This window comes from Cervus elaphus, chromosome 26 (assembly GCF_910594005.1).
Source record: "Cervus elaphus chromosome 26, mCerEla1.1, whole genome shotgun sequence".
Lineage (NCBI taxonomy): Eukaryota > Metazoa > Chordata > Mammalia > Artiodactyla > Cervidae > Cervus > Cervus elaphus.
The window spans coordinates 40,119,124-40,146,906 of record NC_057840.1 but is presented as its reverse complement, the minus strand read 5'-3'; the positions used below and the strand labels follow the sequence as shown (position 1 = coordinate 40,146,906).

The window sequence follows — 27,783 nt, the reverse complement described above, 5'->3', positions numbered from 1 at the left end:
CACCTCAGAGCTGCAACCACACCCTCAGGCCCTGCTCAGGTTTCATTCAGGAGCCTTCCTTTGGTCGACTTGCTCTAGACCCCAAAGACACAACCTGGATCCCTGGGGTGAGAAGCCACACAGCCATTTGACAGTGAAGATCGGGGTGAAGGCTTCAGGGCTAAGGGGCAACACCTTTCAGAGGCTGACAGGACTGAATTTCAAATCTTATCAGCCGTGTCACATCCGAACTTAAACAGGGGGATGACCTTAAGTCATTAGCATTTAGGATTTAAGTTGGTTCAGAATGAACATTTGAAAAAAGAATCTAGAATGTTTCTGAGGAATCTTTTAGTTGTTTACCTGGATGTATCGGTAAGGAATAAGCTACAGGTAGGTTCTTATGGGAAGAAACCTGACTTAAAGAACACAAATTTTGGCTGAAAATTAGTTAAAAAACTTTTGTAGTATATGAGGCCCTGACATGGCAAAGGTTTGGGAATAATTTGTTTCCCTTCTCTGACAATAAAAATGTTTCAGAAACATTTTCCTTAATCATAGGTCTGGAATCAAAGAGGCCACTGATTCACAGATGCTGGAGGAAATGCCTGGCTTTTGGTTGAGAGGCGACGTTACTCACTGCCCACTGCCTGGTCCATGTTTCTGTCCTCTTGCTGAGTGGTGTGCAAAACACGTGAGCCATGCAGACTGGCCCCGTGCACCCCGCACTGTGCCCTTCAGGCTGTGCGTTGGCTGAACTGCTAAATTCAGGAAGCTTTCCTCCCGTTTCCTGTTTCACAGACTCAGGATCCATTTGGACCACTGAGAAGAATGTATTATCAGAGGTGCGCCTGCAATCCGAGCTCTTTTGTGCAGTTAAAGCGATAATGTTGCCATAAAAACGGTAGTTTAAAATAAAGAGGGGGAGAGGAAAGAGCTGACTGTTCAGAGCACAGGCCCTGCACTTTCTGAAGTGTCTGTACCTCAGCAGGGTTTCTCGTACCGAAGCTGATGCACACTGGGAGAGCTATTCTCCATACAGAAGTACAGACCATTCAGTGACACGAGTTCTTTCCTGGCAAATAAAATATACCTTTAGATCTTTGCAGACATCGCCACTTTGGTCCCTACACCCTACTGGGTTTTTATTTTGGAAAAATAGTTTCAGAGCTGTTCAGAGGCAGCTTGTTTTACTCTGTGAACTGAATGTAATGTTGTGAGATTTTCGAAATTAGATTTCACAGTTTTTAAAGTCCACCATAACTGGCAAAGGCTGTGGATCTTTAAGGATGGGGTGAGAGAGAGGAACTTCTCTACTTGTATTTAGAACCAACAGATCTATATTGAGGTGTGCTCATTTCATGTGTACCCTGGGTCTTAAGAGTATTTATTTGAGATCTCTTGATTAGTGGCCTTAGATATTAGCATTGCCCTCCAGATATCAGCTAGACGAAGTAATTAAAAGAGAAACAACTCCTTTCTTTGGCTCACAGGTACCACTTTCTGTGTGTAAACAGTTTACCTATTACAGTGCTGCTTTAAGCACAAAGTGTCGTAGGTACACCTGGCTCTCTAACGCTAGAGCCAGATGTCTGGATCAAAGCCTGGTTCTCCCCCTCACTAGCAACAATGGGCCAGTTTGCTGAGATTTTATGTGCCTTGGTTTTCTCAGGGGTTTTAGAACAGTATCTGTATTATAGGGCTCATATGAAGATTAAATGGGAAAGCCCTGGCACACTGTAAGTGCTCAAGAAATACTGGCTATGATCATTTGACTGCATAACAAGCCTGTGTTGGGGGCCGTGGCAGGTACAATCAGCCCCACCTCATACGCAGGACAGTGTGAGCAAGTGTGACCAGCACAGGGCTTGGACATGGCCAGAAGCAGACCACAGAATGATCAAACTTAACTTTAGTGAGGTCACCCAGAACTAAGGATGATGCAAACCTCTTCTCATCTTCAATACTGGATTTATCAGAATACAGTGATTCAGTAATTTCAAATCTGAAATGCTAACAGTAGAACAGAAGCCAGCAGGAGAGCCAAAAGCATGGCAGGGTGTCCAACAGCTGAGTGGAGAGACAGCAGAGAAGGCAGGTACCATTTGTATGACTTTGCTTCTGTGAATTCAAGTTAATTGCCATTATTCCCAAGCAGTATTTGCTTAGATTCCTGACCTCTAGCTCAAAACTAATTTGGACTCCACTTTCACAGAAACAGGGCTATACAGACCTTTATCATGAAAGTTCGCTGAATTCCCTACAAGCAAAAACTTGCTTGGCACGGAACATTAAATACGAAGTCCAAATTTCATTTTGCTGTGTACAGATCTGAGTATCTCTGACAGAGGCAGAGCTGGTGGAAGCTGGCTGTTAAATCTGCAGGGTAGCATTTCCGCTATGAGCACAGGTTAATGGGGAGACATTTTGATAGTTAGGTGGGATATTTTAAAATAACTGTATAAGGAATTAAAGTGTATAACTCAGAACCTGAAGTCTACTTTGACTAGAAGAGGTAAAGCAAAAGATCGGCACCTTCAAAATGCAGAGCAGAAACACAGTATCCCCAGTTCATTCCTCCTTCCCTTAGGCACTGCTAACAGGGCCCAGTCAAACGAACAAGAGAAGACAGGATGTCCCTTCCCCTCTCTCAGACCCCAGTGTGTCCTGTTTGCTCTGCTGAGTGGCGTCTCAGAGCCCGGGAGGGGCTCCCGGCTGCAGCGCCCCCACTTACCAGGAGATGGCGGCTGGAGCTTGGGCTGCTTCTTGGTGTCGCCCGTGCTGAAGACTTCCGGCGGGGGCTCCTCCCCCCGCTCGATCTTGCACTCAAAGGCAAACAGGTACTGAATATACTGCTTTTTCAGGGAGCTCGCTGCACTGCTCGAAGTGCCAACATTTAGGTTGGTTGCCAGCTCACGCCACTTCTTGTTTTTATTAACCTAGCCAAAAAAAAAAAAAAAGGCAGGATTACTGGTTTGCAGCAAAGTGGCTTGTTTAAAGCCGGGAAACAAAAAAAAGCACTTAATATCTTGGTTTACTTTTTTTTTCATTTTCCTCTTTTAACTAATGCTCATTACTCCCACTCAGTAGTGCACAGACAGCATTTACAGTTATAAAACCATTAAGGAACCTGCTGATAGCTACATAAAAAGCATTGCTCATGGAGATTCTTCTGCCCAGTGCATCTTCTAATGCCTCCGAGTCTGCCAAAGCGGGGTGCTGCTCGGAGCTGGCAATTTATCTCTGAGCAAAGGCGCTCTAGCTTGCCCCCATCTCACTCTTATTTTTTTAAAAAAGGGTGTCTAAAAACTAATCTAAAAAGCAATAACAGAATTATTTTGCAATTTAAGTATTTGAGCCTTAGTAAGAAAAACAATGTCTTCTTCCAACAGCCACATGTTCCCAGAAAGATGAGCCTGTAATTTCTGTTCATGCCCAGCCTTTCACGTGAGGCTTGTAGTATTGGGTGAAGGAGGCCCCAACCAAATGAGCCCAACCTAACAGTCCAGCAGAAGTCATCAACCCTGTCTGAGCTATGAGCCACCAGCTAGCGGACATGGCAGCACCAGTGGGCTTGGGAAGGGGCACAAAGGACCATCCAGTGTTCCCACTTACACTCAGGCTGGAGGGAATACAACTGCAAAAAGAGAAGAGAAGAAAGGAAGGGAATCCTCATACGTTATATAAGATTTGAGGAATTAGTTTAACATTTTGATTCCCGATGGGAACAGATCACACGAGGCTGACACATGAAGGAAACATGAAGGCCTGCAAACACTTGGGGAATATTTTGCCTTTAGATGTATCCTGTGTTAAGCAGCATGGGTTAAAGGGACAGTGAGGTTGAATGAAATGTTCAATTTTTGGATTCAAACTTCCTCACAAAGCTCTTTATGTCCATTTACTTAGTACTAAATGGTGCCTGAGAAACCGGAGAATACTCTCAGGAATGCTCAGTGCCATTTTTGGTACTGAATGCCAGGCTGCAATGGGCAGGCCTGTGACTGCTTGTGAAACAGTAAGCAGAGCACTGCCTGGGACACCCTGAAAAGCAAGGCTCTTAGCTGATCTCTCTGGGGCTGCAGCACCTGTTCCAATCACATCTGATGGGGTGTGAGTGACAATGAGGCCAAGGCCTCACCGCTGGGAATCACTACTACATTCAAGCAACTTCATCAGCTAAGCCAGCAGCATCTTGCTCACAGACCCAACCTGGGAATCCACTTGGCTGAGTGAGGTGTCCTGATGGTTGCTTGCTTCCGTGAGCTGGGTGAAACCCTTCGCTGGCCACCACTCACACCTGGTCACACCTGGTCTGCATCCTGTGAGCCCATCCCATTACGCCGTCTGCAGTCAAGCTCTAACTGCTTTACTTGGAGGCCTCAGTCTCGGGTGGGAGGAGGCTCCTCAGGGAGGGCTGAGAACACAAGCCTCTCCTGCACACCCCCAGAGCTGTGCAGCCCGGAGACCAGGGTGGGTCCTCAGCGATACCTGTGCATCAGTAGACCTGCCTTTGGATAGTGAGGCCTGGACCACCTGAGGCCCGGAGCAGCTCCTTTCACTGGTCTGGGAGGGAGCCCAGGAACTGACAGGTTTTAAATGCTCCCAGGTGCTGCCAATGAACAGCTAGGTCTGAGAACCAAGGGCAGATAAAGGGCATGTGTTTTGCAATCAAACAAACCTGGCCCCACCACCTACCCTGAGAGTCCCTCGACCACAACATTACTGTACAGTCAGCCTTCCCTGTTCCCTGGTTCTGCATTTGTGAATCTAACCAACTGTGAATTCAAAGTATTGAGGGGAAAAAAAAAAAAGCTCCCTCATCCCCCACCCAAAAGAAAGTTCCAAAAAGCAAAACTTGAACTGGTACCAGCAACTATTTACATTGCATTACACTGTACTGGGTATTATAAGTAACCAAGAGATGATCTGAAGTATACGGGAGGTGGTGTGTAGGTTCCAAAAACAAAGAGATGAGCTCACAGGGTTTCAGTATTTGTGGGGATCCTGGAACCAGTGCTCCGTGGACCCCAGGGGGCGACTGTACTTCAATCTGTTACATCTCTTCTTCAAGGCTGACGACTCTGCACTTCATGGGTGTTGAGAGAGAAGTGACAAGAAAAAGGACGGTGCCCAGGATGCGGCAGGCACTCACCCCTGAGGGCCCTTTTCTCCATTCTACTTCAGGATATGGACACACAAACCCGCCCCAGTGCTAAAAACAGGGCTGAGATGAGGGAAAGGAGAATGTGGCCCCTAGGGTAGGGTACAGAATGAAGGGAGCAAGTGCAGGGGGGCATCTGCACAACCCCAAAGGGAGTGCCTCCGGGCATTCTGCACCTGGGTGCCCCCAGCCGTGAGAAAGGACAGCACTGCCCCTCCTGTCACCCAGGTACAGCGGACATGGCTGTAGAAGGGTGACTTACTTTTCTTGTTAACTTGCTTTGGATAGAGAGAAACAGCGAATTTGATTTATATCCGATCCAAACAATTTAGTCATTTGTAAACATTTCTGTTTACCATGAAATTCTAACACAGACTCCACAGAATTCTAGAGCTGTTAGGGAGGACCCTAAAGCAAAGCCTAGCTCAAATGTCTCATTTTACAGTTAAGGATTGAGTCCATATAAATGACCTACTGAGGTCCCTCTGCGAGTGGGTGGCAGATAGGGGTCCCTGACCCCAGTGCACCCCCCGCCCCCCACCTGCCACACATGAACATGGATCCAGTAAAGGTGACCTTCCCAGAGGCTTAGCTTTTTCTTTGTGAGAAAAAAAAAAATCAAGTTTGCATATTCAAAGCTCATCCAGAACATCTCCTCATTCAGTTGTTCTCACCTGTGCCAAACCTCCGATCTCTTTGACGCAGACATAGAGCCTGAACAGGTCCAAGGGCTTCTTGCCCACCGCAGGCAGACTTGAGACTGGGGAGCCCCTCTCCTCCATGAAGGTGAGGTAGCGGTCCACCCACAGCTTCCTCTCTGGCTCATTCCCTAGCTCATACACCTTTGTGATCTTTTCCCCAGTGGTGGTGGATGAGCTGGACTTCTAGAGCCCAGGGCAGCATTTGGAGATGGGGCATAAGCGGGCAGAGGGAAAGGGAAGAAGGCGAGAAAAAAGGTAATGAGCTACCAAATGCAAGAAGAGAAGAAATTTAAAAACTACTGCTATCACACAACAATCAGGAATGAAGGCTACTAGTTCAGGCACAAAGTATACATTTTCTTAATTAAGAATTTACTTTGATTTTAAATAAAGGGCCCAAACTCCCCCTTTTATATATCTGAAAAACAAAAACAGAACAAAACTCTTTTTTACTTTACCAATATAAGCATTGAATCCCAGAAGGCAAGACTCCAATGACCCCTCATGTCATTTTTTCTTTTTTTTTTAAAAAAGGGTGCAAGTTCATTGAATGGCCATAATGAGTTTAAAGTTTCAACTGTAATATTATGTTGATGCCCCTCCTCATATGTAGATGCCTACATTTCCTTGTCAAAATATGAATGACCAATGTATAGTTTTATTAAAACTAAATCATATGGAGGTAGAGCACATACATGATGTGTGTTGAAAAATATAAGGTAGGTCACGTGTCATCGGACCCAGCGGTGTGTGCGCTTTACATTTGAGAGCCTTCTAAATTAATGGCCAGTTACTAGCATTCTCTCAGAATGATCCGCTTTCCTGACTTAAGATTTCTTGAACTTTTCTGTCAAGGTAAGGTGCTATTTTGATAGATTTCTTAAGCAACCATGTGTTCATCACAAACACATGTGCTATTTCATACTCCCAGCTTATTTACGAATGTTTACTTTTATGTGCCCATTTGGTTTATACTGATGTTCTAATTCTTGGTCTTTCATTTTTCTAATTATATATTTGATACTAAAATGTCAGAAGTGGCTATTTCTGCACACCTGAAGCTCACCCTCTGGATCATGTGATCTGGGAAGGTAATACTTTTTGTCTTAAACAGCCCAACTGTATATTCTCCCTTTCTTTTATGTCTCTGTATTTGTAACAATATTTGTGTACTTGTAATATCTGCAACTCTGGGATTCTTGTGCAAAATCACTTGTCAATTCTCAAATATTTCCTTGGAATAATAATATATTTCATTTAATCATGTTTATTTACTAGGTTATCATTTGCAACGTATAGTATTATGTTAGATGAAGTTTTTTTAAACTTTTTCGTTATATTTAGCTCAACATAATTTTAAACATGTGACCTGAAATGGGGATGGTGAGTTAAATAACATAACTGTCTTTAAAGTTTGATGCTACCTTGTTTAGCAAAGTAATTCCCAATAAAACTAGGGCCTGAGAAAGGATGCTTGAGAATGAAACTAATCAAGCTGATGCGTGGCAGAGGTCCTTCCAATTAACATGTAATTTCCCAAGCTATTTTTGCTAAAATTTTAAGCCTTCAGCTTTAGAATTATTGAAACATAAAATGTTTACATAAAACATATAAAAATGGGTGATACAGCTGATGTAAATAAAAAAAGTAGAGCGGCAGGATTAAAAAAAAATACTGTGACCTTTTACAATTTGTATTGATGAAGCTAAAGAGCAAGTCACCTAACAGTTACTTTAGATAAGAACTTAAATTGTATATACATATTCCTATATGTCTTATAAATTCATGTATATACCAAAATATGGAACATATTCCATATCCAAATAAGTCTGTACACTTTATCATATTCTTATATCCAAGGAGTCTCTGACTAGGGAAAGAAACTGTTCTAACACTTCTTATACCACATTCTCATCCTGGGAACATTTCAGAAGCTTTGTCATCATTAATGAGGTAGTTATAAGTTATTTCTAAGTCCTAGTGCTGAAAAATTTTTTGTTTTTATTGGGATGCACATTGAAAAAATGGACCCAATCTTGTAAAAAAATTAAAAATCTAAAATAAGAATCAGAGGAAAAAAGCACTATCACCTAAAATCAATTAACATAACAACAAACCACCACCACCATTGAATCTCCCCCTTTTATTTGATCTGTGAAAAATTGAGAGGTAAAAATTTGAGATTCAATTTAAAAATGAGATATAAAATCAATCATTTCAATTTACAGTTACTCTAAGTGCTCCATCAACATCCTGAATATAAGAACCAACTGCTATTTCTGGCCTGGTCCTCTCTAAACCCCAAATGTGGAAGGGCTCCAGGAGAACAGTTCATCATGACCCAAGCAATGAGACTGTGCAGTGTTTATTCCTATTTATGAAAGGACTGCATTCTCATAAACTGAAATGGGTCTAAAGGAATGATTCACTTAGTTTGACTATCCATAGTTTAACTTTTCTTACCGTTCTTTGTTAAATGAACTTAAGTTTAATTTACTTCTACATATTTCAATTTGTTCTCATAAAATGAGAAAACCTTAATGAAGATAATCGCTTTTAACAATTTTATCTTTCATAGTTTTTAGATCTTTAAAAATGCACTTTATGGTGCCGTAATGTAGGAAAAGGCATCTATATGAAAACAAAGTGGTCAAGCCTCAGTTATGTGTCAGGTCCTAGAAAAGGCCTCCCTTGAAGCCAGCTCCCTGGTCTGAATCATCACAAGTTTTATTTGTCCTTACAGGCACCTGGCCTCACAGGGCATCGGGGTGTGTGTCCTGCGTGGGATTAGCTGTCTGCCCTCCACTCTTCTGACCAGACCTTAAGTTCCACAGGGCAGGACCTGTGTTGATTTTGAATCACCAACAGTGACAGCACACTTAAGGTACTCAGTAGGTATTTATTCTATGAGAGAATACTCAAATGAATGAGAAAGGTCTGAAAAGTCTAGCACCATCCAAGTAAGAATTAACAGCTGATTAAAACAGCCTATAAATAGGCTTTCAGTGAGCAAGGTACTAAGTGAACATGGACACAGTCTAATAAGACTGAAAGCTGAGAAGAGATTGGTGGACAAGTAAGACCTCCAGGTGACACACCAGCCCATTCCCAAAGTTAGTATCTGTGTGTCCAAACAGAGAAAAACGATATTAAGAAAAACAAAAGCCCTAGGAAGTAAAGACTATACACTTTATCACTGATTAGGCTCAACATGTACTTTTTTTGTTCTCAGACATTATTAGTTTTGATGTGACCTTTGGATAAGTATCATTTACATTCTACTCATCAACAATGGGCAAAAGAAAAAAAAAAAAAAAAAAACTAGCCCTGCAGGAAGATAGTTAACTTTTCCAGGCCACTAGAAACACCTCATTTTGCTTTGATACTGTAAAAATCGTATCATACTGCATGAAACACTGTCATGGAGGCAAGAAAAAGAAACGGAGATTGCTGAAAAATTACAGCAACACATTATTATGGTGCCACAAAAGTTTTCCTTGCATATAACTTAATTAAGTCTATAAGTAGACTTTTCCTCAAATCTTTGAGGCAGATTTACATTTCAGCAGTCTTTACCATATGCCTGGTAATATGTGTATATGCATGTGTATGTGCAAATGTTTATTTTTATTGTGGAATGTTTTGTAACAAAACTGTTGGTCCACAGCACACTGTCAAAGCATAGAACATCTTTGTTATTTAGTTCATTTCAGGTCTGGTATTAGACAAGCTTTATTAGGAACACTGTGAGGAGCAATTTTAAGTACAATTTAAAGTTGCATCTCAGAAAGAGAAGTTAAATACTCCTCAATATGTATCTGCAGTGATTTGACAGCAGAGATAATCTGAGGTCCTTCATAACAATCTCCTTTCGTTCCCTTCTTGAATGAGCATTTCATGTGAGCGTGGAGTTGTTTTCTCAATACAAAGCAACCTCCAACACCTTCCACTACCTCAAATCACATCCTCCCTTGTTCTCTTTTTCTATGACTGAAGCCAGAAGTATGATTGTAAATTTTTAAGTAAAAAGTGGTTATTTACAGGGAGCGATAATGTATGTAGACCTATATAGAAAAAAAAGAGGACAGTAATATGTGATTTTAAGTATGATTATGTTACAGTTAGAAAATGAAATCAATAATTCAGTTTGTTTTTCTTATATTTAAGTAGAAGGAAGGGTTTTGATAATAGTTTCCTACGTACTTACTGGATACAGGTAATGTGACAAAAACTTAAAATATAATAAAGAGCTCAATCATTTTTTATTATCCAGAAATCAGCAAGATGGAAATTTTAAACATGTAGTATGGGTCTATTAGAAGTCTTTAAGAAAAATGTTTTTTTTTCCTCCACTCATGTTTTATTGGTCATCTCTTATTTTCTAACATCAGTTCCCTACCCAACTTGAAATCCCTTCCTCTCTGAATTTCTCCCCTCTTCCCATTAGCAGACTTAATGCTAAATTCCTGTCCATTTTATCTTAAGGTTTTAAAGATATTTTCAACCTCCGAATTTTCCCCTCTGAGCCAATAAACAAATGTTTTTGAAAAGTTATACATGGGATTCTATTTGTTGACTTGAGAATATCACTGATTCAAAAATGTTTTTTCTTTAATGAAAAGAAAAATCAGAATAGATTATGGGACAACCCCCCTCCCCATGTTGGCTGCCTTCTGAGACTCAAAGCGAATAACACAAAGATATCAGAATTAAGGAGCTGCATTCTCTCTTTCATTAGTTCTGCATAACCCATACTAGAAGCATTTTTTCATTTCATCTTGGTTGTTGAAAAAGCGAAACACATGTCTAGAGAAGAGCTAACAGTGAATATTGCCCTTTCTTCCCCTGAAAAGGAAAATGCTGGTTATAGTAGAGCTCCACATGAATTTTACAAACATTTACTGGAACTACCAAATCTTCAAACCTTCAGCTCTATCTGTTTAAACCAGTGAATGGATAATTAATAGCAGCCTCCTTGTGGGGTTTTGACTAGATTGCCAGATTCTGCAGTTAGAGTCTTCTTCCCTCCAACTTGCTTTTCCTGAGCTGTGCTCTTCAATACATTGTCTTACAAAAATTAGCGTATTAATTAAGCCTTCTTGGCAAGTAATTGCATGTTCAGTTTTTTTTTTTAAAAGATCTTTTGATTCCCTATATGAATGTAAAATAAAGGTTACTACAGTGCCATTCTTCTTCTTCTTTAATGGCACAGAATTAATTTCTTTAGTAGGAAAATAAAAGCCTAGCTCTACAGACAGAAGAATACTAAGGCAAAAAAAAATTCCCTTATATATACATTTCCACTTTTTAAAAATATCATATAAAATCAACAATTTTAACATTCTCAGCATGCTTGCACAGGATGTAATTTTTCTATCTCAAATGATTCTAATGTAGGCACACATTAATCTATGAGTAGCGTTCCAAATAATCACATACGCTAACATTTCTACAAATTTTCTGTTATTTTCTGACAAATAAATTGAAACAAAGTAGGGCTATAACATGCTGAACTGTGCCCAGAGTGTAGTATTTATATTTTCAAGATATAGGTAGTTTTGACATAAGATGTTTTAGACACAATAGCCCTTGAAAGATTTAGTCCAAAGGCCAAACTTATCATTTACTCCATGGCTGCTATTAGTTACCATGTAAATGGACAGTTAACTCATTTTAAAGATCTTCCAGAAGCACACAATGGGTTAGACATTTAAACAAAGTCACTGTGTGAAGGAGTTTGGGCCCAGTAGCACAATCACATGCTTCTTAGAGATGCTTCTTTATATCAGTGGTTTCATTATCAGAAATCAACTTACGTTATGATGCATACAAACTTTATTCATTTTGTTACTAGTATAATTATGAAGAAAATCCTTTCATGGATAAATTATGAAGAAAAAGTCTTATAAAACAAATTAATAAGCAAGCATTAAAGTAGAATTAATTATCAAAAAAACCCCCAAAAACCAAAAAAACAAAACAAAACAAAAAAACCAACCAAAAAACAAAAAACCAGAGCCACTTACAGGGCTTGATGGAGTCTTTGGCCAGCCTGGGCTGCTAATGCTATCACTTTCATCTCCATGAAATGAGGAGATGCTAGCAGAGCTGGGGGACATTGGGGAAGGGACTGGCAGGTTGCCGGGGGTTGGGGGCTGAGAAATACCCTGAGAGCTGTAGCTATCCTGTGGTAGAGGAATAAAAAAAAAAAAAAATGACAAAGGTAGGGCAAACTTTATTTAAAATAACAAAAAGCACATCCAGTTTAACAGACTAATTTTTATATATAAGATATATATATATAAAGACATGTACAAACAAACACACAAAACCACACACATATAAAGGTATTAAAACAACATTCTTAATTAGTATAACTTGGTAAGTTTGCTGGATGCTGGATAAGACCACTAAGCCACCATGCTTATTCAAGCTTACATGGAATGCTAAGCATGGGTTACCCCTTATGAAAGAAAGAAAGGAAAAAAAAAAAAGAAAGCTGTTCACCTTATTTATCAAATAAGGCAGGAAAGCAAAATATTAAGTATGTTGTTGTTGCTGAGGCGGCCAAAACAGGAAGCTATAAACTGAAGGCAGAGAAAATGGCTGCAAGTATCAAAACCAGGCAAGATCCCTTCCTTCTCCCCACCCCCAGGCACTTCTCTGGGTGGGTCCTGTCCCTCCGCCCCCTCCCACGCCCAGTTAAATGCCATAAGAACTAGTAACTTTCAGATCCACACCATGAAGGGGGTGGGGAAAGAAGACTGCAAACAAGACTGTCGCACAAGATGGAGGCATGCAGAAGAGAAGAAACCAAACGAAAAAAGAGCACACGGCAGCTTCGGCGAGCAGGCCCCACACCACGTGCAGAGGAGGAGGAGTACCTTCGACTTGCCCTCCGGCTGTGCACTGCCTTCTTCTTTACCGTCGGCTTTGAGAGGCAGGGGCAGCTTGGATTCACTCGGAGACATCATATCTGCAAGACCCATAGATGCTAATCGAAAACAGGAGAGAGAGTTTAGGATTATACGTGTGACTTGTCAGGCTGTGCTCACTAACACAAGCTACTGAGTGATGGGACACCCAAATTTCCCTCCAAGGAAGGAAAGAAAAAAATGGAGAAAGAAACTGTAACTCAGAGAATGCTAATTTCTGCAATCTAAGTAGCAAGGGATTCTTGCAATCCTTTTTTATCTTGAGGTGGAGAAAAGCAATCATTTAACTCAAGACCTAAGCCATCGAAAGTCAACTATTATCAATATTATGTTTTCAAAACTATTATGGTTTTAATCATGGAGGTGCAAACAGAAATATGCTCAACAACCAAATTGCTAATTAGGTGTTGGAAGCAGAGGCTGGGTGTGTGTATTTTCAGTGGCTGAGTGGAGGATTTACTGCTTTCTTAACTTCTTAAATTCACACAATCCATAGTTTGTAACATCACTTACCACTTAATATTATTTCATTCAAAAGTCACATCTATTACATATGGCCTAGGCTACAAGGACGGAAGACGGTTTTAACAGATGATTTCAAAAGCAATCATTGAAAGTCATTTGTGAAGGAGAGGATTTCTAATTACTTTGCAATGGGGCTGGTTTCCTTTCATTCTGGGGCAGGATGTACACGGATCAGTCCTCAGCTGCAGTTCAAAAGCCCAGGTCAGACACCCACACCAGCTCAAGTCAACCCTGCTATCCCGGGCAAGACTCATCTTCTAGCTCCTGGCTCAGAAATTCAGTCAGATTCATTTAGGCTATAGAATGAAAGGTTCCCAAAGGTCAACTGATTTACCTGCAATACTGGTAGACATTTTTAACTTAAAAATACAGGTTCAGCTTTCTTTTTAAAGGAAGAACAAGGCTAGAGTAGGGAATCATGTAGCTATCCAGGGCTTAACTGCTGCATTTCTATAGAACCCCACTGTGCAAACCATCTGCACAGCACTGGGCTGTGAGTGCCACACCACCCAGCGGTGTGAAGAGGCAGAGTGAGGAGAGGTGGGAGGAGAAAGTGAGAGGGGAGAGAATCACGAGCCTTATAAATGAGTGAGAACCAGAAAACATTCCCATTTCAAAAGAAAATAAAACTCGAGGTTTTATGAACAGGACCCATTTCACATTCTGAGAATCAAAGTGCTGGCTCAACCACCACCATGCACATGCAGCATAATGTGCCAAAATACGAAAAAAAGCTTAAAAAAAAAAAAAAGGCTCCACAGATTGCCCACTACAAAATGATTATTGCACATATTCATGTATTACTATGTTTTAGAAAATAATTAGTTTTAATTACAGCAGTGAGAGAGTGAGCAGGGCTCTGGCGAATTAGCTGGCAAGCTTGGTGGTGTTAATTTGCTAATATCGTTAGCATCACTGCAGGTTGAGACCAGAGGTCCTGCCAAAAAAGCCTACCCGGCCACGTGCCCGTGAGTTTACATCAGCACACTCAATGATGCACTCTGAAATGCCTGTATTTTCCATGGGCACATTGGCTTGTTTTTCAAAGCCCATTTGCAGCCCAGTCAGCCCTTGAAGTCATCACCACACACACAAATCATAATTGGGATGTTTTTCTTTCTTTCTTTTTTCAAATTACTTTCAATACTTAGACTTTAAGAACTGAAACAAAAAGCTTTTTCAAGTGATGCAGCTGCAGAGAAAAATCTATTGGGATCAGCTAAAAATGCAGTTATTTTTGTGAATGTGTGAAACCTCAAAAAAGCAGCTGAGAGATATTACACCAAGAAGACAGCCTTGTGCAAAGTAGCGGATGGCTTTCCTGCAGCTTCACCTCTTGGGTCTACCAGGAACATCTTTACATGAAGAAACCCCCTTTTGAGAAGAAGAGAAGAGAAAAAAAAAAAGCAGGGCAAATGTGGAAAGCAGGGCTTCTTTACCCAAGTCCACATGTCCTTGGCTAGCTATTCTGAGTGGGCTCAAAGGAACGATAATCACACAATTCCAGAGAAAAGTGGCAAGTCATGGGCATGGGGCTTCTGTTAAGTCCTGCTCCTTCTAAGATTATGACAGTTTGTCAGTATTTATAATAAATTACACATGAATATGAGTTTTGAAAACTAGGAATTAGTAATTTCTTAGTAGTTCCTTCTTCATGCATTAAATGTGTTAATGTACACAAAAGTAATTTTTTTTAACTGAAAGCATTAAGCCAATACTGAATTATGATAATTAATGACAATTTAGAGTGATTTAAAAATCACACTGTGATGAATATATAAGCATGTATAGGGGTTTGAAATTCCCCAAATTTCTTCATTTTCTATCATATATTTTTAAATGGGCATTCAGGGTATGCAAACGTAAGTATTTTTAAAACTAGTTTGAGAGAAACGTAAGCACAGAACATAGAGGAACAGCTCTGCTGTGCGCTCCCGCCTCGCGTGTCACGCGCTCAGCCGTGTCTGCCTCTTTATGGCTCCTCTGACCACGGAATTCTCCAGGCAATAACACTGGCTTGGGTTGCCATTTCCTCCTCCAGGGTATCTTCCCTGGCCTAGGGATCAAACCTGCATCTCCTGTGTTTTATTTTACCAAATGGATCATAAGGTCTTTCCTTACTGTGGCTTTTACTGTTCCTTTCGTTAAAAAGTTTATTTTTGACTTGTTACCAGAATTCTCAGTGAATCATTGCAAACAGTCATATGTCTCCCAGGGCACTATTTTTTTCTCCTTTTCCAGAAGAAAAAGACCCCCAATATTATAAGGATGTGTTAAGTCAAAGCACTGTTCCTCCTACTGACATCAGTAATCCCATGTGTAAAGTTCAGACGTGAAACGGGGCAGTAAAGAACCTGTGACTATAGAGAGAGCTGTGTGGGTACTGCATATACATCTCAAGTACTAGCCTCTGGCTTTACCATTGGCGTTTAAGAGAAGAATGAGCTCTTAAAGTAAGTGTGGGTCAAGGTCCTAAGGCAGCTATCCCACCCTGTATTTAAGATATTCAACAAGAACATAAAAAACATATGGTGTGAGTAAAAGTGAACTTAAACATTCATTCCTACCCTTCCAGCTTCCTTGACTTAGTCTCCCTTCACAGCTACAAAATTATTCCCAGAAGATGGTAAAACTGGACCAGAAACACACTAACAGTTCTTTTTCTTTTCATGGCAAATAAAATACTTTGTAAATGTTTAACTCATTGTTTTTGAAAACACAAAAGGGTCTATCTGAGTGTATACACTTGCAGATATTCACCATTTTTATATGTAGCAAATATATAGAGAATACAGTTAATACAGAATACAAAGGGCATGAGAAAAGCTCAGGACAAACACTTCTGTCTGGCTGGGTCAGCAGAGCTTTGAAACAATCCCCTGAAACTTCCCTATGCTGACCTGCCTCCAAGGGGGCGGTGCCTGGCCACAGTGCCACAAGGCCGCTCATTTACTCTTAGGTTATTCGGAGGGAAATGTGCTAAGACTCTGTGCAGTGACTTCTGCTGAGGTGAACTTAGACTCACAGATGGTAGATATATTTTATAAAATTTAGATATCTTCTTTAAGGTGATGGTTTACATGTAGATAATTATATGACTAATGATATTATAAAATGAAACACGAATAAGTACAATGTAACCAACAGCACCAGTATTATATAAGGGTATATTTAATAAGGTTAAACTTGATTTGCAGTTTTTCCCATAGTAATACATAATTCTAATCTTTTAGTTCAAATATATATTATAACCGCTTCTTTAGAGGGAAGCAAGCCCTCTGCTCACCATCCCGCTTCTCCCCGCATCTGATGGGAGGAGAGAATTGCCACATTCACAGTCACACTGACTCCATTTAAATAATCACTTGCTCACTGATGCTTGTAACAATTTGTCACACTACACAGGAGAACTTGTTTTTTGGCCTAGCACACTGTCTACAGGACAACTGTCTGAATTCGGCAAAGAACATGCTGGAATGCCGGTTGCATGAGCTGCTAACTGAGGTTCCTAAAACACCACTGGCCATCATTTGTATTATATGTACTGTATCCAAAAAGTGTCCATGGTTGGAGAAAATGTTTTGCTGTTATTACTGGTAATTTATCTCCATGGGCCCAAACCAGAAAGACTGAGGTGGTGATGATCCAAGCCATTTCTGGCCCACCTCTCAGTTCAGTCGCTCAGTCGTGTCCAACCCTTGGCGACCCCATGGACAAGTCTAGACAAGCGCAAATCTAGACAAGTCAAGTGTACACCTTCAGACCACAATTCCTGTCAGGAGCTGCACTGTAATTGTGGGCTCCTCTGTCATTCCCAAGTCCCTCAGAGACTGTAAGGCAGTTAAGCAGATTCACCTGTATCCATCAATAGACACACAGTAAATGCTAAATCATCAATATTCCTTGGATATACTGGATGATTACTTTTATCAGGTAGCACTTGACTTAATAAAGCTGAAATCAAATCATATAAATGGGTAGAGGAAAATTTGATAAATGCTTAAATTATTAAAAATTCAATATTTCAAAATGCACAATGCAATAAAAAATATACTACTACTGGCCCATACAAAAGACCATGAGGATAAATGGCCTTTCATTGAACATTTCCTCTGTACGAAATAACAAATAGCTGAATTATCTGAATAATAATAATAATAAAAAGAAACCCTCTCTGTGAATCTCCATTAAATTGGTTACTACTCAGGAATACATAAATCTTCTTAGGCAGGGCATCTATTTGTTGTTGGTTATTTTTGTGGCTCTAGGTCCAAAGGAAAAAAGGGAAAAATGAGTGCTGCTAATAGTGGGGAAAATTTATTGTGCAGTTTCAATGCTCTAAAGTAATTTTATTTCAGCAAGCCAGACAAAACACATAATGTCATAACCCAAATACACCATTACCTGGGACGGTGCTGGGAAGGAAAGGGAAAGCTTCTAGCTCAAGCTTTTCACCTTTCATCTTAAATGTGAGAACATCCACCTCGCCGGGATGAATGACTGCTTAACATCAGGAAGGGCTATTTATTTATTTGAAAAGTTTCATTTTCACCAATAGTTTCCATTTTTTCCTCTTCCATAAACTTTTAAGGAGAAGTGATCAGGAATGGCACTATTAAATTAGGCCCTAGAAACCAACAAATGCTAGACGCTCAGTGGGATGCAAGCCCAGTCTCTAGCCGTCTGTCCTTCCTGATCAAGAGACAACAGCTCCTGGGGCGGCCTTTCAAAGATGGAGAGGTCAGAAAGGTGGCGGAAGGCAGAGGAAATGAAAAAAGGTTAATAAGTGGGAGCCCAGCTTCTGACTCAACGAGGTTTTCCTAACACATCGTAAAGCACTGCAGGACACACAGTTGGCTACGCAAAGCTCCAGATTAACTACAGGGGGAATCCTACCCAAAATGTAGGTGTCAGAAAAAGTTAACAGGTCAAGTGAAACACGTCAGCATTTTCTCATTTAAAGAGCAGTGCTCATCATCCCTGGATACTTAGATGGATTTTAAGGAGGTGGTTCAGGACCTAAGGGGTCTAACAATGTGGAACATGTGCACAGTTTTAGACATTCTTGTTACTTCCATAAACTGCTAGAACACTCTTAGTCCACTAATCAGATGAGATTCGCTAAGATTATTGAGATCATGGAGTATTCTGAAAAAATTAAGTGTCATGAAAAATTTAAAACAAATTGTTAAAAAATGCATGATTTCTCAACAGAGTCTACAAATAGCACTTTTTAACAACAACTATTTTCATGCATACATTTAAAGGTGAGTTTCCCTAAACGAAAAAAAAAAAAAAAAAAGAACAAAACCCTCTTTCAAATACCACCTTGTCCTACCCTTCAATCATTTCCTTTGAGATATGAATTTTAATGCTTATCTCCACCACCAGCAAACAGAGACTACAGACTTTGTCATGGGATCTTCCAATAATGTCCAAAGATAAAGAGAGCTTAGTGTATGTAAATACTTTGCAAGCAATCTCCAATGACACTTGAAATACATCCACATATCACACAAACACAGAATGAATAAAATAATTTACATAAAATGTAATGTTTCTAAGACTTAATAGATGGAGCAAGTAACCAAGAGAAGCAGTATTTCCCCCCTTTCCACAAATGATCTGACAGCTCGGGTTGCTTCCACACTCTCAGTGGTGCACACCAACGAGGAGAAGAGGGGATGGGGAGGGCAGCCCTCGGAAGCAGGGAGCTGCCAAGGTTACCTGTTGAGCTGTTCACCATATTGGGCGTCATGCTGTAGGGGGGCGCCTGGGTGTTCATCAGCCCAGAGCTGTTGTTCATGGGCTGGCTGTAGGGCGAGCTGGAAGCCATGAGTCCACTCTGATTCATGCCGGGAAAGCCGCCTTGCCTACATGAAGAGAAAGCACATGCATCCGTATACTGACCACGCACAGGAGCCGCAGCTTACCCGGCAGTCATTTCTCACCGTGGCAGCCATTATGTAAGGGGTGGGGCCGTTATTTTTCTTCTTCCCTTAAAACAATTTATTTCCTGAAGCAAAAGGCTGAACTCTACTGCTAAGTAATTATTTAATGCACTATGTAAAAATTCCAAATAATATAAGTTCCACAAATAATCTTGTCAGGTGTTCCGGGTTATAATTTATAGAGAGGAATATGAACAGGAAAGGGGGAACTTGAAATAAGAACAGGAATTACAAAAGCAAGCAAAATTAATTTCTAACATTTAAAAAGATTTGACTCTTCATTAACATGACTGAATACCCCTTGCATCAAAAACCAAAAGTCAAGAAATAAAAAGCAGATGGGCAGTGTGAAAATGTTGTTTAAAAATTTTTTTCTTTGACCTAAATTTTCTGATATAATGAATACTGGAGAAAGAAATTCCAAAACTCCCTTTAACATTGTGCAATTAGGTACTATTAAAAACACATCAATTTCCCTATGTTAAAATTACACAGTAAACATCAGACTTCTACTTCTTTTTGTAGAACTTCAAGATTGCCAGGAGAAATATCAACAACCTCAGATATGCAGATGATAGCACTCTAATGCAGCAAGTGAAGAGGAACTAAAGAGCCTCTTGATGAGGGTGAAAGAGGAGAGGCAAAAAGCTGGCTTAAAACTCAACATTCAAAAACTAAGATCATGGCATCTGGTCCTATAATGGGTTTGAAAAAGTGGAAGCAGTGACAGATTTTACTTTCGTGGACTTCAGAATCACTGCAGATGGTGACTGCAGCCCTAATATTAAAAGACCCTTGCTCTCTGCAAGGAAAGTAATGACTAACCTAGACAGAGTGTTAAAAAGCAGAGACATCACTATGCCAACAAAGGTCTGTCTGTATAGTCAAAGCTATAGTTTTTCCAGTAGTCATGAATGGATGTGAGAGTTGGACCATAAAGAAGGCTGACTGCTGAAGAACTGATGCTACTGAATTGTGGTGCTGGAGAAGACCCTTGAGAGTCCCTTGGACTGCAGGAAGATCAAACCAGTCACTCCTAAAGGAAATCAGCCTTGAATATTTATTGGAAGGACTGAAGCTGAAGCTCCAATACTCTGTTCACCTGAGGCAAAGAGCTGACTCACTGGAAAAGACCCTGATGCAGGGAAAGACTGAAGGCAGGAGGAGGACGCAGCAACCGAGGATGAGACGGTTGGATGGCATCAATGATTCAGTGGACCTGGGTTTGACCAAACTCTAGGAGATAGTGAAGGACAGGGAAGCCTGGTGTGCTGCAGAGTCCATGGGGCTGCAAAGAGTTAAACATGACATGTGACTGAACAACAACAAAGGAGTTTTTATACTGGAGACAAGTGACCCAAGAGGCTCCCAGTCAACCCTCCCCCCACTGTTGTGCAGACTCATTTTTATAGTGACTTAGTTTTGTGCCTATGTTCTGAGAAAGACAAATTTCTCTTAAATCCTGCAAAGAGGAAAAGGGTAGTCTTTGAACCGAAGGAGACAACTGTCACACAATGTCATTCCTCTAACTGTTGGTAATGAGGCAGGGAAAGGTAGGGGGAGAGGTTTGAACAGCACGGTGGTTTAATTTTCCCGGGAAAATTATGATACAGAAAGAAAGATAATGGCAGTACTGCAAAATCTTGCAAAGACTCCACTGTTGGTAGTCAAGCTTTTCTTATGTAAATAGTACACTTAAAAAAAAAGCTTATCAAAGTTTTGGCTACTAACATTTACTCTTAGGAGTAAAGCTGATAGGAGGGCTAAAAATGCAGAGAGTGAAAAAGCTGGCTTAAAACTTAACATTCAAAAAAACGAAGATCATGGCATCTGGTCCCATCACTTCATGGCAAATAGATGGGGAAACAATGGAAACAGTGACAGATTTTATTTTCTTGGGCTCCAAAATCACTGCAGATGGTGACTACAGCCATGAAATTAAAAGACGCTTGCTCCTTGGAAGAAAAGTTATGACCAACCTAGACAGCATATTAAAAAGCAGAGACATTACTTTGCCGACAAAGGCCCATACAGTCAAAGCTATGGTTTTTCCAGTAGTCATGCAAGGATGTGAGTTGGACCATAAAGAAAGTTGAGCAACAAAGAATTGATGCTTCTGAACTATGGTGTTGGAGAAGACTCTTGAAAGTCTCTTGGACTGCAAGGAGATCCAACCAGTCCATCCTAAAGGAAATCAGTCCTGAATATTCATTGGAAGGACTGATGTTGAAGCTCCAACACTTTGGCCACCTGATGCGAAGAACTGACTTATTTGAAAAGACCCTGATGCTGGGAAAGATTGAAGGTGGGAGGGGAAGGGCACGAGAGGATGAGATGGTTGGATGGCGTCACTGACTCGATTGACATGAGTTTGAGCAAGCTCTGGGAGTTGGTGATGGACAGGGAGGCCTGGTGTGCTGCAGTCTATGGTGTCGCAAAGAGTTGGACATGACTGAGCGACTGAACTGAACTGAAAAATGCAGACACCTGGCTTATCTGTTCCAAATTATGATTACAACCCCCTCCACCTCCATTAAACTGTCATTTAGTGGTTCTTAATGCATAACAGTAAAAAAAAAAAAATTTAAGAGATTACTTAAGAAATTAACATAGGTCATTAAAAAATACTATTCTTTAAGTGCAGCTATTTTCAGTGGATTCAACTTTCTGCTTGGTAGAAGTTCAAACTTGGTCTAGCTGAATATTCCAAGTATCAAGGGCTTGCGTGGTTTTTTCTTTCTTTTAAATATTATATCAACCATTCAGAGAAATTCTACACAAACTAACACTTACGATGGTTTGGAAGGAATACCCTAGACGGCTGAAAGGCTAATGTGAGTGTGGCTCTGGGAGGAAGGAGTGTTATTTCTGCCTTGAATTCTCAGCTCACCTAAGTCCCCCTCTGGGTAACTGAAGATGGTAGGCATTAGACTGCAGGTCATTATAATGTGTCTAAGATCACCCAGTGGTTTCCGATTCATCTCTAAGTCATCAAATACTTATAAATACACTGCTCAGAAGCTATGAACATATCCCAATATGGTCAGGGTTTTAAACATCCACAATGTAGACTACTGACATTAACTTTAGTATCTTTGGTTCTCTTCTAAGGTGTTTTCTTTCAACATGACAATTTAGCATTTATGCAACTGTTTCACAAGAAAACAAGTAGCACCTATCGGGATCATTCTCTCTTAGCTGATAAACCAGATGAAGATCATCCTTGACTTATGAACAGGCTGTGTTTTCTGGAGACTACTTCCAACTCAGTGACTGCTTTCAAGTTTCAGCCAACTTCAGAATACAGGTTTAGGGGTCACCTCTACGAAGGCCCTCCTTATTCCCTGATCTGGAAGCTCTGCCTTCTCCAGACTCTGTGCCTTTTTATAGCTTTATAGCTTCTGCACTTTCCTTTGTATATTAACATAATTTAGGTTCACGTCTTGGCTCTTCTAATGTATGCCTTTTGAGAAGTACAAATGAGTACATCACAGCTACTAAAAAGTATTTGTTAAATGAATGAATTGATAGAAAATGTTTTTATCATTGTGAATGGGCATTTGGATAGATGACCACCTTTTCAAGCTTCCACCAAATTCAGTTTCACATTTGGTGAAACTAACATGTGTCTGAAACTCACAGTTCCGTAAGCACACTTGTTTACAACTGAGGTGGAAAAAAAAAGAATCAGAGTATAAAATCCACCAGGCAGATGGTTAAATTAAGTAACCTCAAAGGCCCAATTCTATTATTTCTCCCCCAAGTCTGCATCTTCAATCACCATAAGATGATGAAAGTGCACATAACAGGTTTTAAAAATAACAAAAAGTTTAAGATTTAAAGGTCCGTGCAGTGGATGTCAGCTGCTGGTTACAATGGTCCTCAATGAAACTATGCCTCTGTCTTTAAAAGTCAGACTGAAAAGCCAGGGCTCTTGACTCTGTCACTAGTGACACTATCCACTGTCACTGGGATCCAGGAGGAAAGCTCTGAGCCCAGTGTTACACATGAACATGGAGGAACTGATAATGATGATAAATATTAGTAATTTATTAAGTACTGACAAATATGCCCAACATGATTTCTAGGTACTTTATACATGGAATTTTTTAAGTTCCTGGAGGAAAGGAGGTAGCATTATGGTCACAAACAGCAAGAAAATAAGGATCAGAGAGATTAAAAAACTTGCCTGAAGACACACAGCTAGTAAGTGGCAGAAGGAGAAGCCCCTAAGCCTGCTCACAGACCAGTATACTATATATCGTCTCTCAGGGCCCCCCGGCACAGCAGACTCTCCATGGCACAAGGCAGCCTGCCACGTCCCTTCCTTGGGTCTGCCACACTTCTGTTTTGTTGTCTTGTTGCTGTTGTTACACAGTTGCTCAGTAGTGTCCAACTCTTTGCGACCCCATGGACTTGTAGAACTCCAGGCTTCCTTGTCCTTCCTTCACTGTCTCCTGGAGTTTGCTCAAACTCATGTCCATTGAGTTGGTGATGCCATTTAACCATCTCATCCTCTGCCGCCCTCTTCTGTTGTAGGAAGGGACAAACCAGAGCGGTGCTTTTCTCTAGGTTCCTGGAGGGCTCACTCAGTGAGGTGGACACAGTGAGAGGTGGTGGAAGTGGACAGATCAACCCCTGGACACTGACCTCAAGGAAGGCACTTATCCTGGGGGCTACAGGCCTCCTGGGTGGTATCCAAGCAGGAAGGAGCTGAGAAGGAAACGAGCCTCCCAGGAGACCAGGGCTTTCGTGCTCACGAGCACACACTTGGCCACCTGTCTAAGTGGGGGAGACAGCCAGTCTGTCATCATCACAGAAGAAACTCTATTCATGACTGCTCTGGAAACCACTGCCAAGACTATTGGTAATTTTGAACAAGCAAAATGGGATTTATACTAAAAAAGAGCTTTCAATGGCCTCTGTTGAATTTTGGAAATGGAGACAATTTGTTTTTTGGAAGGAAACAGAAGATGGTAGCCTCTCTGATTAGGCTGAGTGCTCCAACTACTGTGGAGCCTCCGACAAGAGCATTTCCAGGGCTCATGACAGAAAGCTGACGCAGCTGAGCCAATGACTGCTCCCAGGACCACAGGCAGTGCTCATGGACTTCCAGCTCTTTCTGACACTGCAACATGTGGAGTGCTCCGAACAGAATCAGGAGCGCAAAATAGTCACCAGACAGTTCCTTTTTTCAAAAGGAAACAAGAGCAACAAAACAAAAACAGCCACAAATACAAATTCACATAAGGGAAACATTTTTAACATAGAATGCTACCCAAATGGAACAGCAAAGGGGCCCACCTTGATCTTCGGGTCTGTGAACTGCTGGGCTGCGGTTTCTAGCGGGTCTATGGGCTCAGATGGTTTTTATCACGAATGATGTGCTCCTGATGCCACAGATCCCTTACCCACAACGGCTATGGCAATGGAGGCCCAGTAACGTCTGAGGGGGGTGGGCTGATAAACACCTGAAAATAACTTTTTGTTGCTGTTATGCTGCTGAGGCGGCTACTGGACTGCGTCCTGTGAAAATGACTGTTGATGGCTCCACAAACCACAAGGCACTTACTACATGGCCCTGTGCTGGCTGGGCCAGGGTACAGCCTGGCATGACCCCCCAGTCTGGAAGTGTTGAGATGTGATGTGCAGGGCTGTCATTTAGAAGCGTGGACTTGCAGAATGACCCAAAGGAACTTTAATCAGTCTTCAGCTGGGACTAGATCTAGGTGTCTAAGATCTGTCATTCCATGACAAGAAGGAGGTCATCACAACGAGAATAATTGAATAATTCAGATGCAGAGCCTGCCCGTTTACACTTCCATCCAGCACTGTTTCTCCCTGTTCCTCAGTCTACACACACACCAGCAGGTTTTCACAGATCCTCCTTTTATTCACGCGGGAGATTTCTCAGACAAGACACATAAATCTGCCAATAATGGGCTGGCTCTGTGGGAAAAATCCCGGAAGCAAACACAGATTTTTAAAGCGACCATTTCCAATGGTTCACTGTGAAAACAGAAAGGAGAACACAGCTTCCCACCACAGTCTGAATTTAGCAGGTGAAATATAAGTATGAAATCCAATAAAGAGTAACCACACATTTCTAAATATCGTATTTTAAAGTCAACTACAATAAAATGTAAAGTAAAATAAAGTCTGTAGATGATTCTGGTGTTTTAAAAGAATATTTAGGTCATATTGTTTTAGCATTCACTACTATTCTTTTAACAGGGATAGACTGGAACATGTAAAATGTTCATTTTGAGAATGAACTGATTTCTGACACAGCTCTTTGGAGAAGAGTAGGGGCAGACAGAGGGTCTCCTTTGTAGCTTAGTTGGTAAAGAATCCGCCTGCAGTGCAGGAGACCTGGGTTCGATTCCTGGGTCAGGAAGATTCCCCTGGAGAAGGAAATGGTAACCCACTCCAGTATTCTTGCCTGGAGAATCCCATGGACAGAGGAGCCTGGTGGGCTGTAATCCATGGGGTAGTAAGAGTTGCACATGACTTAGCGACTAACCCACCAGGGCAGACAGAAGAAATATGTTGGAAACAGACACCATGTGAGTGAAGTCACTTTATAAAGCCCCAGTGGCAAAGACACATGGAGGGAAGCTCCACTCTGAAGAGTTCCAGTACTGGAGACATCATTCCTGAGTTATGCTCAAAAAGAGCATGCTTTACTGGAGAATGGCATGACCACCAAACACACGTATCTCCAAACTGTCACTATGGAGATAGTTTAAGTTACGAAGCCAGAAATATAGTTTAAGTTATAAAGCCAGAAAAGATTGCTTACTGACAAATTAAAAGAGACTTTCACTGAAATTTAGGGCACTTTCTCACTTAAAACCCAAAGCTATCAGAACCAGGAACTTGAAACTCTGAAAAGCCCAATTTAAGCAGTTTATTCTTGGAGAGCTCCCATCGCATACACAACATCACACAGGATGCCCTATTTCAACTGTTTTATAAACACAAATTTTGCACGTATATATCCAGATCGCTGGTGAAACAGACTTGCAACCTAAGTTACACAGCAGCTCATCCAAAGCAATACCAAGAGGGACACATTGAGTCAAGATTAGAGTGAGTACTTTACATATGAACCTTCAAGTTGCAAAGTATCAAAGATGTGAACATGTGTGTCATCAACATAAGGCATGAGTGAAACTGCAGCTTGGACTTACAAACTTACTTTGTGGATTTATGAACCAACTGGACTTATGAACACCCTCTTGGAATGAAACCTGTTTATATGTAGTGGACTTACTGTATTCTAAATCTAATATCTTTAGAGTGAAAATCACTAGCTCTGCCCCCAAAACAACACAATCAGAAGGAAAGCAAAAGCTGTCTGAGCTGTAGCCCACTTTTGGTGTGGCTAATCCATGAATGCACCTTTCATAACAAACACAACTACAGTTCTAGGGGTGAAATCATGTTATAATCTCAACAAGCCAGTTGCTCTGGCTAGACATCAACCCTGTGAAGGTAAAGTGGCACCGACACCACTAAACCTGAGACAAAGAACAAACGCGAGTGCCAATGACTTAAAAAACTGTAGGCTCCTGGGAAGATGCACAGCCACATGCTACTTTTAATAAAACTCGCACCCTTTTCACTCAGGAAGACATGCTATCAATACAATAACAAAATTAATCAGAAATGCCCTCTGCGTAGCTGATAGTTAGAGTCACGTGTTCACGACGGGTGTGGGGGCGGGGGAGGAAGGAGCACACCGGGGGCCTGGACAAAAGCCAACAGAAGTCAGGCACCAGAGCCGGGAGTGGCCCACGGCAAGCACACTGGGTGGATCATGGGGAAGGGTGAGCACTGGGGATGCTTATGCGGATGCAAACAGTTTCACTGATAGGTGAAGGAGAAAGGCGGGGAAGGCAGGAGGAGCGCCTTAGGCATCGACAGGCCCACCTGAGAAGGTCAGGGCGTGTCCCCTGAGGAAGGGATCTCCCCAGGTGAGATCTGAGGGATGGAATGGGACTTAATCAGGTGAGGGGAGGAGAGGAGACAAAAGAGATGAGGACGGAAGGGCCAGGTCACACGAGGCTTTGGTTCTGTGAGGTTCTGCCTGTACCCTCAGAGGAGCTGACAGAGGTGAGGGGTTTTAAATGGGAGAAATGGCAGCAAAGGTATGTGTATTTATTTCAAAGGCGTGGTCCTCTGTGGGCACACCTGAGGCGGGAGGTGTGAACACAGGGCAACAGGGTGGTGTGGAGCTGGGCTGAGTGGGGACCAACGGGAGGCTGAGCGCTACCTTACAGGTAACCTGGCAGCACCTGGTGATGAGTCAGACACTGGGGGGAAAGAAACGTGGGGTCTGAGCTGCCCTTGAGCTGCCCGAGGCAACGGCCAAAAGGCAGCTGGAGACACAAGTCTGAAGTCTGGTGAGTCCCTTCATATATTCATCCTTCCTCCCTAGGCGGAGATGCCTTTTACAAGGCTTCTTGATCTGTCGTCTAAGGTCTTCCCTTGTTGTGAACATGATTCTCTTTCCAAGGCAGCCT

At 41.4% G+C, this 27,783-nt stretch overlaps 1 protein-coding gene across 1 annotated transcript in view; it reads right to left on the bottom strand.

Moving 5' to 3' along the window:
• The window catches only part of ARID1B (AT-rich interaction domain 1B), a 410,724-nt gene that overhangs the window by 22,515 nt on the left and 360,426 nt on the right, over nucleotides 1-27,783 (bottom strand). The window contains exons 9-13 of the mRNA XM_043887975.1: nucleotides 19,032-19,177; nucleotides 12,729-12,838; nucleotides 11,871-12,029; nucleotides 5,818-6,027; nucleotides 2,714-2,918 (exon numbers count right to left, since the gene is read on the bottom strand). Coding sequence (XP_043743910.1) covers nucleotides 2,714-2,918; nucleotides 5,818-6,027; nucleotides 11,871-12,029; nucleotides 12,729-12,838; nucleotides 19,032-19,177 — 830 coding nt within the window. The remainder of the gene's footprint in view (nucleotides 1-2,713; nucleotides 2,919-5,817; nucleotides 6,028-11,870; nucleotides 12,030-12,728; nucleotides 12,839-19,031; nucleotides 19,178-27,783) is intronic.